Below are 19,730 nucleotides of genomic sequence, written 5' to 3' on the forward strand. Positions count from 1 at the left end.
CTATACAGACCGTGCAACCAATCGCGCAAAGAGCCGACGCACGTGAACTTTATAGAATCGCATTCGAACATTTCGAGCATTCCGCGCCCAAGGCGGAACGAGCTGAATGCATCGAAGGAGCGTCAATGCTGGCCCTCTTTGGACTCGAATGAGGTGCTATTCGAGGTGCCAGTGGAGGGGAGGGTAGGGTGGGGTGGGTGGCACTCTACCGAGGATCTACGTCCCATTCAATACGGGACGCCATGTCTCGCACCCATCGTCTCGCACACATCACCACTCACCTTCTTTTACTCGCCATCTTTCATCGTATCCAACTAAGGCTCATGTCCATGGACGGCCCCGCCGGCTTCTCCGTCATCACATGTGCGGCCCTCAACGGCACGCTATCTGGTACGTTGCATGTGCGAGGCCCACCTTGCTATGGCACCCGACATCCACCTTCCTTCACCTCCTGACGCGCAGCTACCAAGCACGTCCACGTCAACCCATCCGATCCCAGATTCGTATGGTACATCCTCACGGCCATCACTCTCGTCGCCCTCGGCGGCATCTTCTCGGGCCTCACACTCGGCCTCATGGGCCTTGACACGGTACGCGTCATCCAGCTGACATGACCCAACAAGCAGCTGACACCAGATCAATCTCCAGGTGCTCAGCCAAGCTGGCACACCAGACGAGCAGGAGCAAGCACCCCGCGTCCTCCGCCTCTTCAAGATCGGGCGCCATCTCGTTCTCGTCGTGCTCCTCCTCTGTGAGTCAAAATTGGTATGGCGGGCGGGGCCCAAATCTCCCTGTGAAATCCGATTGTTTGGTTCACACCGACTTGGGATTGTGGAGTTAAGCTACTGAACCCCGCTGACACCAGGCAACACGCTCGTCAATACGTCACTCCCCGTCTTCCTCGACAGCGTGGTACGTTCCCATGCCCTTATCATTGCCGGCGGCATGTGTGCCAAGCAAGAGGTCTGAGAGAATAACCTGACAACAGATTGGCGGCGGGTGGATTGCTATCTTGGGAGCAACCGGGTTAGAGGTAGGTGCCGCAGTTGGATGGCGAGAAGAATATAGCTGACAACCAGCTCATCTTTGGCGAGTAAGTCTGCAGCAAAGGCGGTGGTAGGGCACATTCACTCACCCTCCCAGAGTCATTCCGCAAGGTGAGAGGGCATACGCCAGGAGCAACTAACCCCAGCCATCTGCAACAAGTATGGCCTCGCGATCGGCGCGTTGTTCGCCCCCTTTGTCCGCGCGTTGGTCTACTTCCTGTACCCCATCGCCAAGCCCTTGGCCATGGTGAGTCGCCACTGGACACTGCTTACCCCAGTTTCTTGACTACCTGTTTGGCGCGCATGATGAGGGCGTGCGATACCGTAAAGCCGAGCTCAAGGCGTTTGTATCCCTCGGTGTCGAGGACAAGCTTGCGGATGACGAACTGCTCCTCCTCGGAAACGTGCTGGAGTTCTCGGGGAAGACTGTGGGGACGATAATGGTAGGTGCTGAGAGTCACGTGCCGGCAGGACGTGCTCACGGCAGACACAACTCGGCGACACGTACTGTCTCCCGTCGGATCGAGTCGTTAACAAAGAGCTCATTGAGGAGGTATGTCGGCTCGGGATTCCCAGGCAACCAGCTGACACCAGGTCCTGCGCAAGGGGCACACGCGCATCCCAGTTTACGAGGCAACGCGGCCCGCGTCTTTCCTGTGAGTGGACTTGCGTTCTCACTGACCACAGTGGTGTCATGCCCCTCCGCGCACTTGTGGGATATGATTCCGCTGAAGAGAAGACCGCCCGCGCGCTTGTCAGCCAACCATTGCCGCAGTGTCCTCCAGATCTCTCCCTCGTGGAAGGTACGCAATGTACGCTGCAGAGCTGAGCGAAGCCATGAACTACTTCCAGTCCGGAATGAGCCACATTCTGCTGGTATCGACGAACCCAGGCGAGCCACGAGGTGCGTTGGGCATCGTGACGCTTGAAGATATCGTGGAGGTGAGTTGAATGACTGCATGTGTATCGTGCCCCCATCGGCCTCTCTTCACCACCGGACTTGATCCCTCTTCCCGATGGCTATTGTCTCTCCGACTACACACCTATGGTCGGCTGGTGTGGCTCGATGTGCCTTCGGCGAGCATATGTCCCAACGTCAGGGCCCCGTACTCTGGCCTTGAGGATGGTTTCGGTCCCGCTTCAAGGACGGTGCCGGTATCAGTGGCGGTAGGGGGCTTGTGGCGTGGCTTCTCTCCGCAATGAATCTTCCTCAATGAAAGCAGCGCTGACCCCAGGAACTCTTAGGCAAGGAGATCATCGTACGCCGTCATGGAAGCAGAACTGACGACAGGACGAGACCGACCGCTACGTCGACATGCAAAGTCGCATCCCCGTCATACGTCCGCGCTACCCCATTGACCACTCTGGCATCCGCCGTATCTTCGAGGGGCGATTCAACCGCAGACGTGCGTTCCTACAGTCAGCCCCGCGCACTCCGAACACGCAGGCGGTTGCGACGGAACGCCTTGTTGACATTCCGAGCGAGTTTGTGTAGTTTCAAGGAGTATCCTTAAGGACTGTAGCATATATCTGGTCCATCTATGTACGAAGCTGGCATGCACGGTGAACGGGGTGAGCGCGCTGAGTGAAGATGTATGGAACAGAACATGGTCGTTGCATGCTACTTCCTACCGGCCACTGTCGCCAGTCTACTAATGTCTATGTGGGAGTGTGTCGTGTCTGGATCGTCTGCACAAGTCGTCGGGAAAACGCATGAGAGAGCCATGAAAGAGAGTCTAAATCAGGTCATTTTGGGGGTTTGGGGTTTGGGGGGTTTGGGGCCTAGCGGCGGGGAGCAGCCGCAGTAGAGGCGGGCTTGACAGCAGTGGCGACCTGCTCCTGCTGCGCTTTGTTCGTGTCGGCGACATCGGCATCGGCCTCAGCGTCTTCATGCGACGCGAATGGGTTCCATCCGCGCTTCTTCTTCCCCGGCTTCCCGGCCGCCGGGTGGGCAGGCACGACGTCAACGTTACCAAGAATACCGTCGGCGTCGAGAGCTAACGCCTGATAAACGACGTCTGCGTCGACGACGGCCTGACCCTGCGCCGCGACAGCGAGGTTCTCGGCTCCGCGCTGAGCCAGGAACTCCTCGAGAAGATTCGCGTTGCGCCAGTTGGCCTTCCACACGGCGAGGCCGATGTCGCCAACTAGGGGGACGAGACCGACGCCAGCCGAGATGGCATTGTTGAACATCATCTGGCTGGTGATAGTCGTGGGGAGGTCGAGCTTGCGCGCGGGCTTGACGACCAGCACGTAGTTGAGGGCCGCGTCGGTAACGTCACCCACCATCGGGATTATACCTGCTGTCAGCTCGAGTCGTCGACAAAGATCTGGGGTGTGAAGAATGTGTCGGGCGTAGCGCCTCCATCTCCGAGTCTGAGGCTCAAAGGGAGACGGCAACTGCCATGGCCATGCCACCGCCCCTATGAGGGAAGGTGACGTATGTATGGCATGCAAGCATGCAAGCATGCCATGCCATCAACCCGCTGACGAGGGAGGCGTGATAGCCATGACGCTCCTCACTCCTCACTCCTCACTCCCCACTCCCCACTCCCCACGCCACGCCCGCCAACGAACACAGATGGGGATATGGACAAGGCAGACTAGACTCACCGATGAAGAACGTCCATCCGACCCGGAACCCGCAGAGATTAATGCCTTTGTCGAGGTAATGTGCGCGCCGCCGAATCTTCCGGAGTGCCTTTGCATCGCGCTTGCTCAGTCCGGCCGGAATATCGCGCTTGCGCCGCTTCTGGTGCCCAGCCTCGTCGGTGATGATCTCATAGTATGGGTCGGCGGGCTCGTACTGCTTAGCGTGGGCGGCGATGTACTTCTGGACCAGTTAGAAACGGAGAGACGGAACAGACTTACGCGTGCAGCAGTGGCTGCAAAGGCGGGCATGGTGGAGTGAAGAGAGAGTTGGAGAAGGACAAAGAGTGTGATGTGTGACGAGGATTTATCTTGTTGGTGTCCACTTTGAGGCATCTTGGTGGAGCTGGGTGGCAAAACAGTGACCTCATCAAGGCACCAATTCTCTACCATCCACCGTTTCACCACGTGCTGTCGATCACCCCAAATTCTGGTTAATGCTGTGCTCGGCCAGCCGCCGACTTGGAGAAGCCTATCCCGACGCAATGCTGGAAATCGCGCATGCGCTCGCGGAAGAGCGCGACTGAGTGACCGTGTAGATGAGGTAAGCTGCTGGATCACGATACGGGACGCTCCGTGCAGTCCATCACACGGTTCTCAGCCGCACCAGCTGTTCCGCATCTTGCCGATTCCAGAACCGCTCACGTAACGCCAATGAGGCCGCCCACTGCTCCTCTGCTCACCTTCGGCCCGCTGCCCACGCGAGGTCTAACTATGTATGCATACATGCAGCCGCTCTAACACGCCTAGGCCGCAGCCTCACCCTCCTGCGCCTTCTCAGTTGTCCCAGGACGCGACTGCCCACCCGTCCTTCCGCCACGTCCACGGCCGCCAGTGCGTCCGCCGCGCTCACCACGCTCGCCCGAGCGCTGCTCGGACGACGTGTTTGCCATCGCGTACTGGATCGCCTGCGACCGGAACGCCAGCCCGCGCGTCGTCTCAATGAGAGTGGCAGTCGGCGTCGTGTGCGGCCGGCTGATGTGGAGCATGTTGCTCTTGAGGTCGATCTTGGCGTCGACGCCCATGCGCGAGTCACGGATGAGGTTGACAATCCACTTCTCACCTTCCTCGTTGGACAGGTTGAGCGTCTTGGACAGCTCGCTAATGTCGATACGCTGGTGGATGCGGCAGAAGATCTCGGACACGAGCCAGCGCGCGTTCTCGACAAAGTCGTCGGCGTAGCCGGACAGGAAGAAGTCCGAGCGAACAACCTGGTCGGCGACCTTGAGACGGTTCTGAGCCCGGTCAAAGTCAAAGTCGACAAAGAGGTCCTTAAGGAAGGCAGTCACGGGGTCCGAGTACTGGTACTCCTCCATCTGGACAATGCGGACCAGGTCCTTGACGTGGTCGCGGTTAGCGCGGGTGCCGGCGGGCTTAGGGGCGCGGCGCGAGATAATGGCCGCAGCGACGAGGTAGCGGAGGAGGTGGGGGCACGAAGTCTGGATGGTGTTGAGGTAGGCAGGCGAGAGGAACATCTCGAGGAGGCCCTGGCAGCCCTGGCCCTCACCGAGGTTGAAGAAGACAAAGAGCGACCAGTGGAGGAGCCAGGTGCGCGCCTGCAGCTGGGCGAGGGGCTTGGCCTGCGCCGGAGTGTGCGGGTTGTCGATAAGGTCACGCAGGTCCTTGACCTCCTGGAGAGCAGCGTTCCACTCGCCGTTGAGGATGTTGGATGCGAGGTTACCCCAGTGAGCCGACATGTTCAGCTCGACCGAAGGCGAGAAGATGAGGAAGTGGTAAAGGAGGTTGGCGGCGTCACCGTACGCGCCGAGCGAGTACTGGTACTGGCCAAAGTGGTAGAGCGCGTTGATCTGCTCGAGCGAGATCTATCGTGTCAGCACGCGTCCTGTACATACAACTCACGTTGTACTCTGACCGCAGGAGGTCGAGGTTCTTCTCCTTGTCCACGCCACCCTTGAGCTTGGCCACCGCCTCGGGGTCCTCGATGACACGCATGATCGGCTGAGCCGCAGCCTGCAGCGCAGTGTACTTGGTCGTGGCGGTCTCGCGGAGCTTGTCAAAGTCCTGAGCCTCGACTTGGACACCCTCGCTCTCAGCCTGGTCAAACATCTGCTTGACATAGTCGACCATGTTCGTACCCTTGACGAGGTCATACCTGAGCGCCGTCAGCAGAGTTGCGCACTGTAACGCACTGGGCCTTGGTCACCTGCGCGGGGGGAAAGATCTCCGACTCGACATGGTAGTTGACCAGCGGAATAGCCAAGTGGCGGTCCAGCTGGGGGATAAGCTTCTGGGAGGCAGTCAGCATGAGATCAAGAGACAATAACGCGTGTCGACACTTGCTTGGGTGAGGTCGTACTCGGCCATGATGGAAAGCGCTGTTTTGTTTAGCGCGGGTGGTGGTCAATGTACACGGAGTGGGAGTCGCTCCGCTTTTGAGAGTTGTCGATCGGTCTGGACGGCGACGCTAGATGGGAACGGGTCGTCGGAGGCCGTCGTGCTCGTGAACAATGCCAGCGACCGACCACCATCCAAGTCAAAAGTCCACTCCGCCTCAAATTCTATTCCCGCAAATTCCCGGCACCACCCTGGCTCCCAAGACCCTTGTGGCACTTGCAATCTCCCATTTCCTAATCCATGGTATTACAATGCATATGCTGATATCGATGCCTACAGCAGAACCCCTCCTCATCTCTAGATCTAAAACTACGCCGTGCAATCGTCTTAGAGGAAGAATGTCCTCCGCGACACCTCCATCTTGGGCTTCCACTTCCACTCGTACTCCTGCTCCTCATCGAGCGCTGGAATCGGCTGCCCGCTCGGCGTAGCCTCCCCGTTGTCCATCGCGGCTGCAGCGGCCTCCTCGTCCTTGCGCTCCTGCTCGGCCGTCTCCTCGTCGTCGTCAATGACAAACTCGTCGTCGGCAGACTTGTCGCCGCCAGTCGGCATACGTCCGTCGCCGGCACGAACTGACGGCAGGCCCTTCCGCATCCACCGTAGCTTGAGTGTGAAGCGGGGCCCAATCTCCTGCAGCTTGGCCGAAGTGGGAGAGGTGAACGCGTACCTGTTGTCAGCGTCGGAATACCATTTACTAGACTCACCGGTGTCGCCTGAAGAACAAGAAGTCGCGCTGGTTGTGCAGCGTCGCGACTTGGCGCCCGCGGAACTGGGGCAGTGGAGGGAAGAGCTGTGCCCACATTCCACCAACGCTGTTACCAAGCAGAGTGGTGAAGCCGTTAAGGATCAGTTCGGCTGGAGGTCAGCTATGCTCCGCCGTTCCTAGCTGTACGTACGGCTGTGGGCGGTCGCACGACCGTGTCCATGGATCTGGGACCCGAGCTGGACGCTGCTCAGCTTAAAGTAGGCCGTAGGCCCCGCAGGGAGGTTGATGAGCGTGAGAGCATCTGCTATCAGCAACGCCGCAACACTCGACTCACTGGGCTTCTTGTGGTCCTCGTTGACGATGATGACCGCGCTGAACCCGCGCTTCGCACTCCAGCGAGCAACGCGACCCAGCTCGAACCCGCGGCCCTTAGGGCGCTTGAAGAACTCGCCACCAGGGAAGATGCTCTTGAGGTCGTCGCAGAAGTGGTAAGTCGGCTTGGAGGGTCCAGGAGATGTGGTGATGAGGATACGAGGCGGCGCAGTCCGCACCGGTTCGGGCGCCTTCTGCTCCTCGGCCTCCTCCTCAGCTTCATCCTCGTCCTCATCTTCCTCGTCCTCATCCTCGTCCTCATCCTCGTCCTCATCCTCGTCCTCATCCTCGTCCTCATCCTCGTCCTCATCCTCGTCACCGGCCTTGGTCTGGGATCCCGACGGCCCAGCCAGGGGCTCGTCCTCTTCCTCGCTCCCCTCGTCCTCATCCATGGCTTCCTCTGGCGCGTTCACGAGGCGCGACGCCTCGGCAGCCCGCTCCTCCGCGGCACGCAGCGTGGTCGGGTCCGTTGTGAGGTACGACGAGCCGTCGTAGATACGCGTGTTGTCGATGGTGCGCGGGATGTTCGTCGTGAGGCGCTCCTGGACCTGTCAGCTTGTTCTTCTCGCCGTTCAGCTGCACTCACACGCCGGATCTCCTCGCCGCCCTCGCCCTTCTCGAGCTTGCGCTGCTCCATACGGCGCTTGAGCTTGTCCTGCGCCTTCGCGCGGCGGGCCTTGTTGAAGACCTCTCCGCGCTTGACAGCGTTCGCAATCTTCTTGTCGCGTCCCATGGTCGGTACGGGTATCTGAGATGGTCAACAACAATCTCTGGCGGGATTCAACTTGAGGCTCGGAAATCTTGGGCGGTGGAGGTTCTCAATTATCAGTGGCAACAGTGATAATCCACGTCATAAATACAGGCACGCCATTACTGTTTGTTCAAAGCAGTCGCGTCAACCAGTTCATTTTGGGACATCACCACCTCGGCTTGTCCTTCCTCTCCATCGTCACTCACGATGCCGTCCTTCCTCACCTCGGCTTCTGCTGGGCGCGGCATCTCCCGCGTCAACTCCTTCTCACGCGACTGGGGAGAGGAGGAGCAGGTACCCTCCAGCGCACCGATCGAGTGGTCCCCAAGTCCCCCGCGCGTCAAGCACAAGCTTCCCTTCTCCGCCCCGAAGCCCCCAGTTGCCTCCACCTCCGCTTCTAGTTCCGTCCCCGATGACGGGTTGACGCCACAAGAGCGGCGCCGCCGCGCGATCCTCGAGGCGCTCTCGCCCAACCCCTCTCCCGCGACGACATCTGCACCTGCCCGCGCGACCATCTCTTCGTCGCTGGCTGGCCCTCGCTCGAATAGCGTGCCCCTGAGGCCCTCGTCCTCGACATTGTTACCCTCCAGCAAAATCAACTTCCCTATGAAGGCCCACAAAGCGAAGCCGCTGTCAGCCGCCGCCGCCGAGGTGCAAGCTCTTCCTGAACTCCCGACCCTCGACATCAAGAAGCGCCTCAAGCCGTGGGAGGATGACTTCTCGTGAGTACCTTCCTCGGTACCTTCCTATGCATGCAGTGCTAACTCTCAGTTCAGCGAAGAAGGTCATGGAGACTGGGGGGTTATCTCGCACCAACTCCTCTTCCAGCGTCGGCACATCGAGGAAGAAGACGAAACCTTCCTTACCTACGGTCAACATCAGAAACAAGCTTGTCTTGAGTACAGAGCAGCAAGAGGTGCTCAAGATGGTTGTCGACCAGGGGCGGAACATCTTCTTCACTGGTAGTGCTGGTGAGTACCTCGCGCTGGAATGGCATTGACCTCCAGGCGCAGGCAAGTCCGTCCTACTTCGTGAGATCATCAAGTCGCTGCATATAAAGTATGCCAAATCCGCCGATGCTGTAGCTGTCACCGCCTCGACTGGCATCGCGGCCTGTAACATTGGTGGTGTCACGCTGCATTCGTTCGGCGGCATGGGGCTTGCCACCGAAGAAGCATCTATACTCGCCAACAAGGTCAAGCGCAACAAGAAGGCTGCTGCCCGTTGGTCGCGCACGAAGGTGCTGATCATCGATGAGAGTGAGTGGCAGTGAGAGGTGACATGGGTGAAGAGAGGAAGAAGGACCGTTGCGGCGAACAAGGACCGCCGCGGAGATGATACCGCGTAGAAGGCCGAAGACCTACTGTGGGCGCGCGCGGACAGGAGCCCTTTGTACTGACTCAAGTTTCCATGGTTGACGCGGAACTCTTCGACAAGTTCAACAAGGTCGGTCAGATCATGCGCAAGAAACCGGGAGTCCCATTCGGCGGGATGCAGCTCATCTGCACTGGTGATTTCTTTCAGCTCCCTCCCGTCACGAAGAACGGCGAACCCCGTTTCTGCTTTGAATCAACGACTTGGACCCAGGCGATTCACAAGCAGGTTAACCTCTCGAAGGTCTTCCGTCAGAAGGACGAGCGTGAGTGAAACCCGGTGCAGCAGACAGTTAACCCCAGGCTTTGTCAACATGCTGAACGAGATGCGCTTCGGCCGGCTCACGCCCGAGTCCATTGAGACCTTCCGCCGGCTCGACCGCCCCATTCCATGCCCTGAGGGCATTGTTCCAACTGAGCTTTTTCCGCGTCGTGAAGATGTCGACCGGTCCAACATGACGCGCCTCAGAAACCTGAGCACGGAAACCAAGACTTACGTTGCCCAGGATGGTGGTGTAATCCAGGACAAAATTCAACGTGACAAGATGTTGTCCAACTTCATGGCGCCACAGTCTCTCGAGCTCAGGGTGGACGCGCAGGTCATGCTCATCAAGAACATTGACGAGACGCTCGTCAACGGGAGCATGGGGCGCGTCCTCGGATTCTGCGAGAAGATCGCATTCGTCACCGACACCAACGGACGCTGGCGCGAGGGCGGCGTGCGAGAGGACATCCAGAGCCGAGACGGTCATGACGACGAGCAGAAGGAGAAGATGTTGTCCAAGTATGACGCGCAGGTCAGCTCTTCGACCGCCAAGTTCCCCGTCGTCCGGTTCTCCACGCCCGGCGGCGGCGTCCGTGATATGTTTGTCGAGTACGACCAGTTCAAGAACGAGCTGCCCAACGGTGAAGTTCAGGTATCGCGGGCGCAGCTGCCGCTCATTCTCGCTTGGGCCATGTCAATCCATAAGGCGCAAGGGCAGAGTAAGATACGCTGAGAGAGAGAGCTGACAACAGCGCTGGAGCGCGTAAAAGTCGACCTCAGCAAGGTATTCGAGAAGGGGCAGGGTGAGTTGCAGTATACGAGGAAGCGGCTGACTGTCAGCGTACGTTGCCCTCTCTCGTGCGACGTCGCTCGAGGGCCTGCAAGTCAGGGGCTTCCGTCCAGATAAGGTGATGGCGCATCGCAAAGTCGCCGTCTGGTCGCGTAACCTGGACAACATCAATGTGTAAACATCATCCTACTCCCAGCATCACCAGTTCACCCCACATTGAGACTCCCACCATGCTGTATTAAAAACGCATTCATCTGTAGAATTAGGCCACATGTCGCGCATGTAGACAAGGTAGCGCGACCGCATGCATCACAGTCATCCCCCCGGCTGCGGCCTCTGCCAATAAACCCCAGGACGGATGTTACGCCGTCATAAGGCAATCTGACCACCAGGTCGCCCTCGAATGCAAGATGGGCGCATGCTCCAATGCCACTACTGCCAGCCAACCTCTGCTCTGGACGCTCATGCCTTGAGCTTGTCCTGCGCCTCGGTTGACAGCCACTCCTTCGGGAACCCCTTGACGCCGCCAACAATGTCCGGACGGCGCTGAAGAGCCTCGCGCCGAGCGTACCGCTTTGCGCCTCCAAACTTGCTCTGCTTTGCAAGGAGATGACGCCCGTCCAGCGGCGTGTCTGCGGGAATAGGCGACTTGGGGTCCTTGGATCAGCCGGGGTTCTCTCGTTATCTCTCACATTTGCAGCCTCCACCAGCCGTTCCAACATGTCGCTCGCGCTCTTCCGGTTCATCCGGATGGCGGGGTATCGCGCCTCGCTGAGCTTGAACCACCCGTCGCCGTCCGCGGCCAACTCGCTGGATCCCGGAGTGCCAGGTGTCCACCGCGGCCCGGCGAGGAGCTGGAAACGGCGAATGGCAGCAGCATCCTTGAGAGGCAGAGTGGAGAGTGGGGCCTGAAGAACAGTCTTCTGGTTATACTCGTGGTTGGGGTTTGCGAGGTCGATAGCGGTGGTCAGGCGGATCTTGCCTGCGGCCGGCTTGAACGTCTTGGCTTGGGCTGGCGTGAGTGGCTGGACGACGTACGAGGCCGTCACAAGTAAATGGCCACTTACCATTCAGAGCCGCAGCGTCCGTGTACATGTTAGCGACGAGTTGGCGGACATCGTCGATAGCCGCGAGACGGATGTATCCGATCGTGCTGGCCTCGTCCCACATATACTTTGCCGATTCCTCGTCGTTGCGTTGGTCCCAATCGGGCTCCTTTCCGAAACCGCGGGCGACTGCCGACGTGGAGAATGAGCGGGTGGCCATGGCCACACGCGTACGAATTAAGCCGGCCATGATGGGTATACTGTTCACGAGTGAGAGGTTGGCGTAGAGATCCGACAATCCGAGGTTGGAGGTTGACTTTTTAGCGCGCCTATTAGCAGTAAAGATAGGCATTTGGGTTTCGATGAGACCTATTGGATGAGTTTAAGCTTCAAGTCAATACGGAAGCAGATTCGTAACTCGAAAGTTTCCACACAAATATTCCTCAACGTACACTTTGTCAGGTTGTCTCTGCCATGTCCAGAAATCACTCCCCGTCCAGCCCGCCCGCAGCAGGTCCATGGATCATGGCGCTCCACGGCCTAGACATACTTGGACCAACCGATCAGCCTGCCGTCATTCCCAATGGCTTCACGACTGGGGTTCTAATGTATCATGTGCCGCTGTGAGGAGGGACGGGGGGGGGGGGGGGGGGGGGGTTTGGGGACGGGACGGGACGCGTTGGCTTGACATGTACTTAGTAGGCCCCGTGGGTTGAATCAGGCTGTATTCAGGATACCACCTGTCAATTCATGTTCATTCGCTGTACGAAGCGGTATACCAAGCGGCGCGCTGTCAAATAGAGGCTGGAGGGGGTTATGGCACCGATATATGCACCCCCGACCTGATCTTTCCGCCCGATAAGCTCGCCGATGTTGAAGGCACCGGGGCCATGGCGACGCTTATGTGTCCAGCGTCGACCGAATGTTTTGGGCGCGCCAGTGCCTATCGAGGCTCCGGCACGTGCCTCACAACAAGTCCGCCATCATCTGGCTCCTTGAAATGTAGGACATCCGTACCACCCATGGGTACCTCACTCTCAACATGTAGGCCATCCGTACCACCATGGGTGCCTCAATCTCAACATGTAGGCCATCCGTACCACCATGGGTACCTCAATCTCAACATTTGAGACAGTTGCCCAAGACACTGCCGCGGGTGTCGATCACTGCACAGAGGGACACGCGTGCCTCCCGCAATCCTCATTTTGGGCCGTACCGTGTCCTGAGGCTCTTTGGCGTTTTCATAGCAACGAACAAGTTGTGGTAGAGCGATAAGAATGCGTCCCAGATCACCTAGATTGCCCAGATCCCCCCCATCTTCTCATTGAGATCAGCGACGCGAGTTGGCGTCCGACAGCAAAACGTCCTTTACCTTATCATTCCTTTGTTGAAAACACTATCCCCCCAACCATGCCAGCCGTACTCGTCCACACCGCGGCGCAAGCGCCGGCCATGTCCCGCTCCTCGTCAAGCTCGACCATCACGCTCGTTTCCACGCCGCACCTCAAATCTTTCGAACCCTTCGAACCCGAGGTGACATGCACGACACTGACCGCGGCGGCCATCAACAAGCCGCTCAAGGCGGCGTTTTCTTCTGCCGTTGCAGAGCTCGAGTCGCCTCTCCGTATCGTTGGTCTTCTGGCAACCCCAGACTCGGGATGTAGGATGTATGCCGACATGACAGCGCGCGCGTGCGCGTCTTCAGGCGTCACCTTTCATCTCCAACATGCCACTCACTCGTTTGATGCCGTTGCCGAAACGATTCATGCCCTCAACAACGACGACGGCGTCGACGGCCTCATAGTCTACTTTCCCCTTTTCGAGCCAGACCAAGACGCCATCCTTCGGTCTCTCATCTCACCCCGAATCGACGTCGAAGGCCTCTCGGGTCTCCCCCCCGATCCCGCACCATTCGGACTCCAAACCGCCGCGTATCCATGTACGGCGCTGGCCGTGGTTCGCGCACTCCAACACCCCACCGCCGCATTATACGATGCCTCTCGTCCCGCCGGCTCCGGATTCCAGGGCACAATCACGGTGGTGAATCGCTCCCCGACCGTCGGACAGCCTCTGGCTCGCATGCTGGCCGCAGACGGCGCCCGCGTCTTCTCAGTCGACATCAATGGCGCCCAGATGCTTCATCTACTCAATGGCGAAATCGCCATTTCATCCCTCGACGCCGCGATGGAGGACATGCTGGGTCAATCGGATGCAGTCGTCTCGGCCGTGCCAGGAAATTTCTGCCTCGACACGGCCAGTTTCAAGCCTGGTTGTGTGGCTATCGATCTGTCCGAACACGGTAACTTTGGCGCAAATGTGCGCGAGCGCGCACGTGTCTTCGCACCGCGTATTGGCGGCGTTACCATCCTCATGCTCCAGATCAACGCACTCGTCCTCCGCCGCCAGAGTCAACCTGCGAGTAAGCTCAAGTGATGCGCTGGCGCATCCCGCGAGCATCCTGGACAGGACATTCGTGGACCTGTACGTAGAGTGTATAATGTATTCTTACCACCCCACATCGAATCGTGACGGCAGAGTTCAGGGAGGACAATTTGTAACCGATGAGGCACTCGAGCTCTGCCGCGGCCGTGGGAAGGAATCTCGTTGCCAGCCATGATGGCGTCGCAATCGCGTCGCCCTTGGTCATCTTGGTCAGCGGGAGCCGTCCTCTTGTGGATCAGTGAGACAATCGCACGCGCCGCACGGGGACAAGATGGTCGCCGTGGATTCTTGGATTTACAAGAAACCAGCGTGCGAGATCAGTAGGTGTCAAATGATCCTGCGGAGCGGCATTTGCCGTTGCACTCTCAGCCGTCAACTGTCAGTTACAGCCCGGTTTACGCTATCTTCCAGCCACCCGCAGGTGCACCCTCAGTAGCTCACACAGGCACACATGCAGAGCCCAGAATCTATGCGGTGCCCATCCACTCGTCAATCTGCGACTGAGGCACCTCGTCGAGCCGGTGAACAAGATAATCGACCTGGTGTGAGTTTCTCCTCTACTCTCCTTCCATACCTCAACCTCCTTTGTCAGAGGGATAACCCAGTCGTGGTACAGTGCAACGACGGCCTTGATGTCGATCCGCGTCGCCGTGTCCTCAATCACGTGTCCGTCCGCATCCATCTCACACCCGTACACCTTGGCCTTGTTGGCTAGGCGTGCCAATAAGCGCGCCTCAACCGCTGGCTTGGTGATGAGCGCAGCCAGCGCGTCCTTGTTCGGTGGGTTGGCGAGGATATGAGGGATAAAGTCGGCCGGCGCCGACTGGAATTTGGACTCGGACACAAACATGCCTGTGAGTGAGCAGGGGCTCGACGATCCGAACAAGGCGCCCAGAGGGTACTCACCGAAATGAATACGCCGGCTGAGTGCCTGGAGCACTTCTACATCGCGAGTGGCACTACTCCCGTAGTTGCCGTCGTCCTTGTCCTTTGTGATTCCAGGCACAATATGCCTAACGTAGAAGTCGAGGATGCTGTCATTCACATTGACCGAGGGATGGGACGCCGCGGGGACATGCAAGAGGGGAGGGAAGTCCATTGGAACAAGAACTGGCGTAGGGAGCAGCTCGCGCGGCGTGAAAGGGTGCTCATCGGGTGAAGTGTAGCGGCGCGCCTTGGCTGGGATTAGATCATTGGAAACTGGGTGGAGGCAAGGTGGTAAGGGTCAGGTGGGTGGGCTTGGTGGAAGGCCGAACGCACCGTGAAAGCTCTCGGTCTCGCGGATGAACCAATTGAGAAGGGGCTCCTGGGAGCCCATTTCGGCCTCAAACGCGCCCGCCTCGTAGATACGCTTGTTGCGCGCAAACTGGGCACGCTCGATCAACGCTGCTGTTAGCTGAGCTTCTAAAGAGACGCACAGAAGATGATAGTGTCCTCCAGGCGGATGAGCTGGGTGCGGATGTTGTCCAGCGCTAAGAGTTCTGGGACGCTCGCGCCCGTGGTGAGGTTCATGGCTGCGGCGTTGAGTAATGAGTGTTAGACGAGACAAGTTGGGAGAAGGTATCAATGGATAGCTTGCCCTCACTCTTTCAGGCAACAAGTGGAGTGGAGGTGAGAATGAATTTGAATAATGCCGTGAGCCACGTGTTTCTAACTATGCTCCACGGCGCCATCCAAAATCAAGAATGAGTAACGCTGTGATACTCCCCGTTTTATCCGGTATTGCGGCGGGTTTCGATCTCATGTATCCGGTACGCAGACTGCCAACTATTCCGCGGGATTTCACAAACAACTCACTGTTTGAAACCCAAAGAACTATTCGACGACCACACGATCAGGAAGGAAGGTATGGCTAATCCTAAAGAGAAGAGAAGCCGATGATAACTGATAACAGCAACTGATAACATCCAAAAGTTCAGATTGGCCGTTTCCGCTTCCTCATTCCTCACAAACACTTTGCCCACCCCTCACCTCTTAGTATCCAGGGCCAGCAAAGATCCAAGATCTAGTTTGACCACGTCGCCCCGATTCGCTTCGCGTAACCAACAAGGATATGCATACAAGGAACTCTGGGCACTTCCTTGTACTACTAACGGCGTCCGTGGACAGGGTCCCACACGGCGCCTGCGCCTGTGCACGGCGCGTTCTATGACAAGGCTTAGAAGAGCCAAGACGCAAGCTCGCCCCAGCGGCTGGTGGGCTTGTATTTCTCGTTGTCGTGCTTCTCCATCTCGTCGAGCTGGCGGCGACCAGTGAAAAAGTCGATGTCCCCTAGCTTGACCCACTTTGTACGCTTGGCAATCTTCCATCCAATCCACGCGACGGCAAAGATTAGTACGGTGATGTACGAGGCGATGAAGCTCGCCGTGTCCCAATTACCCTTGAGGAAGACGGTGAAGCCGCAGAAGATGATGATGAGGCTGAACCAGATGAAGCCGTACCACGACAACCACGGCTGCCAGGGCGCCAGGTACGGCGAGTCGCGAGTGAGACCCTGCTTCTTAAGGCCATAGTAGTAGCGGAGATAGGAGAGGAGGATCGCCCACCAACAAAGCAAACCCGTGATGGCGCTCAGGTTGTAAAGCCAGTCAAACGCCTGGTTGGCCTGGGCTCCTCCCGTGTTGAGATACGCAAGAGGGCCGAAGAGGCCGGTCGCGAAGATGCACCAGTACGGCAGCCCACGCCGCGTGCATTTGCGGAAGAACTTGGGTGCCATGCCCTCGAGCGCGAGGGCATACAGCGTACGGCTTGAAGCGTAGAGATCCGAGTTTCCGGCCGACCAGGCCGCGGAGAGGATGACGGCGTTGATGACGGACGGCAGGCCCTTAATACCGGCATTCTCGATGGCGATGACAAATGGCGAGGCGGTCGCGTCACTGCTAGACTTGCCGCTGAGCAGGCGCGGCTCGTCGTACGGAACGAGGACCGAGATGACAAAGATGCCGAGGACGTAGAAGAAGACGAGACGGAAGAAGACGCGGCGAATCGCCTTGGGTACAGTCTTGCGCGGGTTCTCGGCTTCACCGAGTGTGGTACCGATGATCTCAGTTCCGATGAACGAGAAGGCGGCCTGCACGAACACGTTCCAGAACGCGAGAAACTGGCCCCAGCGGCCGCCGATGACGGCCGATCCGTTCTGGATACTTATCTGGGCAAACGGACCTGGGTTGCGCCAATACCTGAAGCCGATGGCGTCGTGGTTCGGTCCACCACCACACATGAGGACGATACCCAGGATAATGAGGCCAACAATCGCGAGAACCTTGATGAGGGAGAACCAACTGCGGTCAGCTCTGAACACGTGAATGAGCTGACAATTCCATCTCTCCATATGCCCTCGCTCCGAACATGTTGACCACATAGATGGCGACCATACACACGGAGATGTAAACGGCGGGGTTGGTTGTATTGTCCCAGTACGAGATGACGATGGCCGCCGCCACAAGCTCAGTAGGCAGAGTGATGGCCCACGAGTACCAGTAGTTGAATCCAACCGCAAATCCGAGGGCAGGATCAACGAAGCGAGACGCGTAGTGTGTGAACGCACCCGCGACAGGGAAGAGAGTCGCGATCTCACCAAGAGCCACCATCATCGAGTAGACCATGGTGGACATGAGGCAGTAACCGAGCCACAAACCGACCGGGCCACCAGTAGAGAGGGCCGCACCTGATCCAATGAACAAACCTGCCGTCAGTGTCGGGTACGAGTTGCGTGGAGTTGCGTGGAGTTGCCGAGGAGTGGCAAGTCACAGCCAGGCCGGTGACTCGAAATGGAGAATTGGCTAACTGGCTGATCGGCGCCACCGCCACTGTCTGTGCACCCAAGATCCCAAGACCTTGGCCTCATTCCTTAACCCTTTGATGACTTTTGCGGCCCATGTATACCGTGTAGACATGTAAACAGTTTACACTGTACAGTACACAGTTACTCACCTGTTCCAATGGCACCACCAATGGCAATCATAGCCATGTGGCGCTGCTTGAGCTGGCGCTTGACACCACCTTCGAGCTCTCCAAGGTCATTCAGCTCGCCCAGGCCTCCAGTCCCGGGCTCCACCCAGTGATACGGAGCTTCAGGATCATGCCGATCGTTGTACGCAGTCGAAACTTTGGTGCTGCCCTCCTCATACTTTGCTCAACGTTAGCCAAGTCAGGAGCGATGGCGTAAACAACAGAGTGCTCACATTCTGGCAGGGGTGTCTGTTGCGTTGGGTGGTAGGGGTTAAATCCCTTCTCCTCGTTGTCGTTGCTATGGTTCATCGTGGTAGGTGGAGTAGGGGATAGATGGGGAGAGGGATGAGGGAGAGGAAGCGGCGACGGGCCACAGACAAAAAACTATCGGGGTTGGAGTCGGCACACGTCGGTGAATTTGTTGGGAAAGCCCCAGGATGTGTGGACAAGGTAAGACGCCGCACCAGGCTTCGACGACCGACTTTGACGGGGATGTGGAGATGGTGAATGCAAGTATGCCAAGGATGTCGATGGAGTGGTAGTGGTAGTGGTAGTGTGACCTCTGTGGAAAGAATGAGCGGGGATGAGTGTGCCCGGATGTAAGCGCTCTGTTCAGTTCCATCTCGGGCGTAAAGATGCATTGGATCATCTTCAGTCATTACGCCTGTTGATTGACATTGCATTGTATTTATGGTCACGGGGTGAAAGGGTGGGGGTCACCGGCCAGGGATGATAAGGCACCCTGTAAGTCTGTATGATAGCTTTGTAAGAGACTGCAAATTGGGTTGCAGGATTTCAGGACTGGCAAATGATCGAAACAGCTCTCTACAAAGCTACAAAGGTCAAAGTTGTCACATGCCAAAGCAAATATACCTTTGAGCGCGATTGAGCGCCACCCAGGCCCAGAGGCACATGAACGTCGGCCTGAGTCTGCATGGAGCCCTCGGCACTCAGCAATTGGCACTTGGCACTTGGCACTGCAAGCTTATCTGCTCACCTCTCCACTCATGCTCCACTTTGCCATCACGGGTCACTCTCAGGTAACTAGTTCCACTGTCACGGCTTGTGCGGTATGAGCGCTCGTCGTCTCGGAAGTGGGACTGCCCACTTTGATTCCAACCCAACTGACCCCAGTCCCAACCCGTCAGAGCTCCAAGTGCCAAGTGCGTACTGGATTCGGAGTGACGGCAGCACCGACGTCGTCTCGGAGCTAGATATCAGGATGCTACGTCATAGCGTTACTCAATTCTGAACGACATGCATATTTGGTCACACCTCGCCATGTTAACAAATATCGCACACGCACATGGCGTTTCCACTGGTATTTCTATCTCGACCAACGGGAGCGACAGGTACCAAGACCTCCAGATGTGCGAGTTTGCCAGGTCGCCAAGAGGCCTCAGCGCGTTTCACCAGCAGAGACCGGGGCTTGCAAAGGCGGAAGCGGAGCAATGAAGTTGAGGCGACCGACTCATGTCTTGAGCGTATGCCGTCTTGGACTCACTCGTTCGACTTGTATCTGCGACATGCAACGATCTGGCCCGGACACACAAGCAAGTGGGGAGAGTTGCGCGAGCAACGGACGGTGGTATACAAACTAAACCAGCATGTGTGCGCATCCAGTACTCGGTGGGAAAGTCACTCGCCCCTTACCATCATCAACCTGGTACCACAGCAGTTGACATTGACCGGAGAATGAAAGAAAGGGAGCAGAGCGCTGCAGAGCAGAAGAAGGGAGTCTGTGAAGAACCTTTTTACCGCGCCAAGTCGAGTTGTTCATGAGCCTAAATACAATGCCATTTCGGATGGGACAATTCATTAGGAAAGCGCGAAGGGTACGTTTTCGCGCCGATATACCCACGTATGGCTGCATAGAAGGGCAAGTAGTACATATTAACGCAGTTGTGTTCAGTTGCCGCTCTCTCCAGACTAAAACACGCGTGTTCCCTGGGTGGATCACCTCCACCAGGCCCTCTCTTGTCAC

The 19,730-nt window shown here is 57.8% G+C and overlaps 9 protein-coding genes across 9 annotated transcripts; 3 read left to right on the top strand and 6 right to left on the bottom strand.

Annotated features, from left to right (window-relative positions):
* Positions 1-329: 329 nt before the first annotated feature.
* Positions 330-2,541, top strand: MAM3 (uncharacterized protein; the record flags this gene model as incomplete). Its single annotated transcript, XM_060600139.1, has 15 exons — positions 330-390; positions 463-590; positions 637-751; positions 866-912; positions 989-1,033; positions 1,080-1,093; positions 1,144-1,157; positions 1,193-1,293; positions 1,325-1,489; positions 1,534-1,599; positions 1,641-1,702; positions 1,734-1,849; positions 1,882-1,988; positions 2,282-2,305; positions 2,338-2,541. 15 exons carry the CDS (start codon positions 330-332, stop codon positions 2,539-2,541), a joined length of 1,269 nt encoding a protein of 422 aa, XP_060456762.1.
* Positions 2,542-2,828: 287 nt separating this feature from the next.
* CcaverHIS019_0403180 (uncharacterized protein) lies at positions 2,829-3,947 on the bottom strand (the record flags this gene model as incomplete). The annotated part of the gene is made up of 3 exons (XM_060600140.1): positions 2,829-3,346; positions 3,660-3,876; positions 3,918-3,947. 3 exons carry the CDS (start codon positions 3,945-3,947, stop codon positions 2,829-2,831), a joined length of 765 nt encoding a protein of 254 aa, XP_060456763.1.
* A 494-nt stretch (positions 3,948-4,441) lies between these two features.
* On the bottom strand, positions 4,442-6,020 carry INT6 (uncharacterized protein; the record flags this gene model as incomplete). The annotated part of the gene is made up of 4 exons (XM_060600141.1): positions 4,442-5,518; positions 5,556-5,808; positions 5,846-5,943; positions 5,997-6,020. 4 exons carry the CDS (start codon positions 6,018-6,020, stop codon positions 4,442-4,444), a joined length of 1,452 nt encoding a protein of 483 aa, XP_060456764.1.
* Positions 6,021-6,377: 357 nt separating this feature from the next.
* On the bottom strand, positions 6,378-7,861 carry RPF1 (uncharacterized protein; the record flags this gene model as incomplete). The annotated part of the gene is made up of 5 exons (XM_060600142.1): positions 6,378-6,717; positions 6,755-6,905; positions 6,947-7,057; positions 7,091-7,670; positions 7,715-7,861. The coding sequence occupies 5 exons, from the start codon at positions 7,859-7,861 to the stop codon at positions 6,378-6,380; spliced, it is 1,329 nt and encodes a 442-aa protein (XP_060456765.1).
* Positions 7,862-8,086: 225 nt separating this feature from the next.
* Positions 8,087-10,485, top strand: PIF1 (uncharacterized protein; the record flags this gene model as incomplete). Its single annotated transcript, XM_060600143.1, has 7 exons — positions 8,087-8,601; positions 8,651-8,850; positions 8,887-9,138; positions 9,285-9,518; positions 9,556-10,236; positions 10,270-10,320; positions 10,358-10,485. 7 exons carry the CDS (start codon positions 8,087-8,089, stop codon positions 10,483-10,485), a joined length of 2,061 nt encoding a protein of 686 aa, XP_060456766.1.
* Positions 10,486-10,769: 284 nt separating this feature from the next.
* Positions 10,770-11,603, bottom strand: RSM24 (uncharacterized protein; the record flags this gene model as incomplete). Its single annotated transcript, XM_060600144.1, has 3 exons — positions 10,770-10,964; positions 11,000-11,319; positions 11,375-11,603. The coding sequence occupies 3 exons, from the start codon at positions 11,601-11,603 to the stop codon at positions 10,770-10,772; spliced, it is 744 nt and encodes a 247-aa protein (XP_060456767.1).
* Positions 11,604-12,763: 1,160 nt separating this feature from the next.
* On the top strand, positions 12,764-13,786 carry CcaverHIS019_0403230 (uncharacterized protein; the record flags this gene model as incomplete). The annotated part of the gene is made up of 1 exon (XM_060600146.1): positions 12,764-13,786. The coding sequence occupies one exon, from the start codon at positions 12,764-12,766 to the stop codon at positions 13,784-13,786; it is 1,023 nt and encodes a 340-aa protein (XP_060456768.1).
* Positions 13,787-14,262: 476 nt separating this feature from the next.
* On the bottom strand, positions 14,263-15,307 carry ARO7 (uncharacterized protein; the record flags this gene model as incomplete). The annotated part of the gene is made up of 5 exons (XM_060600147.1): positions 14,263-14,334; positions 14,370-14,647; positions 14,702-14,974; positions 15,056-15,181; positions 15,214-15,307. The coding sequence occupies 5 exons, from the start codon at positions 15,305-15,307 to the stop codon at positions 14,263-14,265; spliced, it is 843 nt and encodes a 280-aa protein (XP_060456769.1).
* A 646-nt stretch (positions 15,308-15,953) lies between these two features.
* On the bottom strand, positions 15,954-18,055 carry CcaverHIS019_0403250 (uncharacterized protein; the record flags this gene model as incomplete). The annotated part of the gene is made up of 4 exons (XM_060600148.1): positions 15,954-17,076; positions 17,111-17,480; positions 17,729-17,929; positions 17,980-18,055. The coding sequence occupies 4 exons, from the start codon at positions 18,053-18,055 to the stop codon at positions 15,954-15,956; spliced, it is 1,770 nt and encodes a 589-aa protein (XP_060456770.1).
* Between the last annotated feature and the right edge of the window lie 1,675 nt (positions 18,056-19,730).

This window comes from Cutaneotrichosporon cavernicola, assembly GCF_030864355.1.
Source record: "Cutaneotrichosporon cavernicola HIS019 DNA, chromosome: 4".
Classification (NCBI taxonomy): domain Eukaryota; kingdom Fungi; phylum Basidiomycota; class Tremellomycetes; order Trichosporonales; family Trichosporonaceae; genus Cutaneotrichosporon; species Cutaneotrichosporon cavernicola.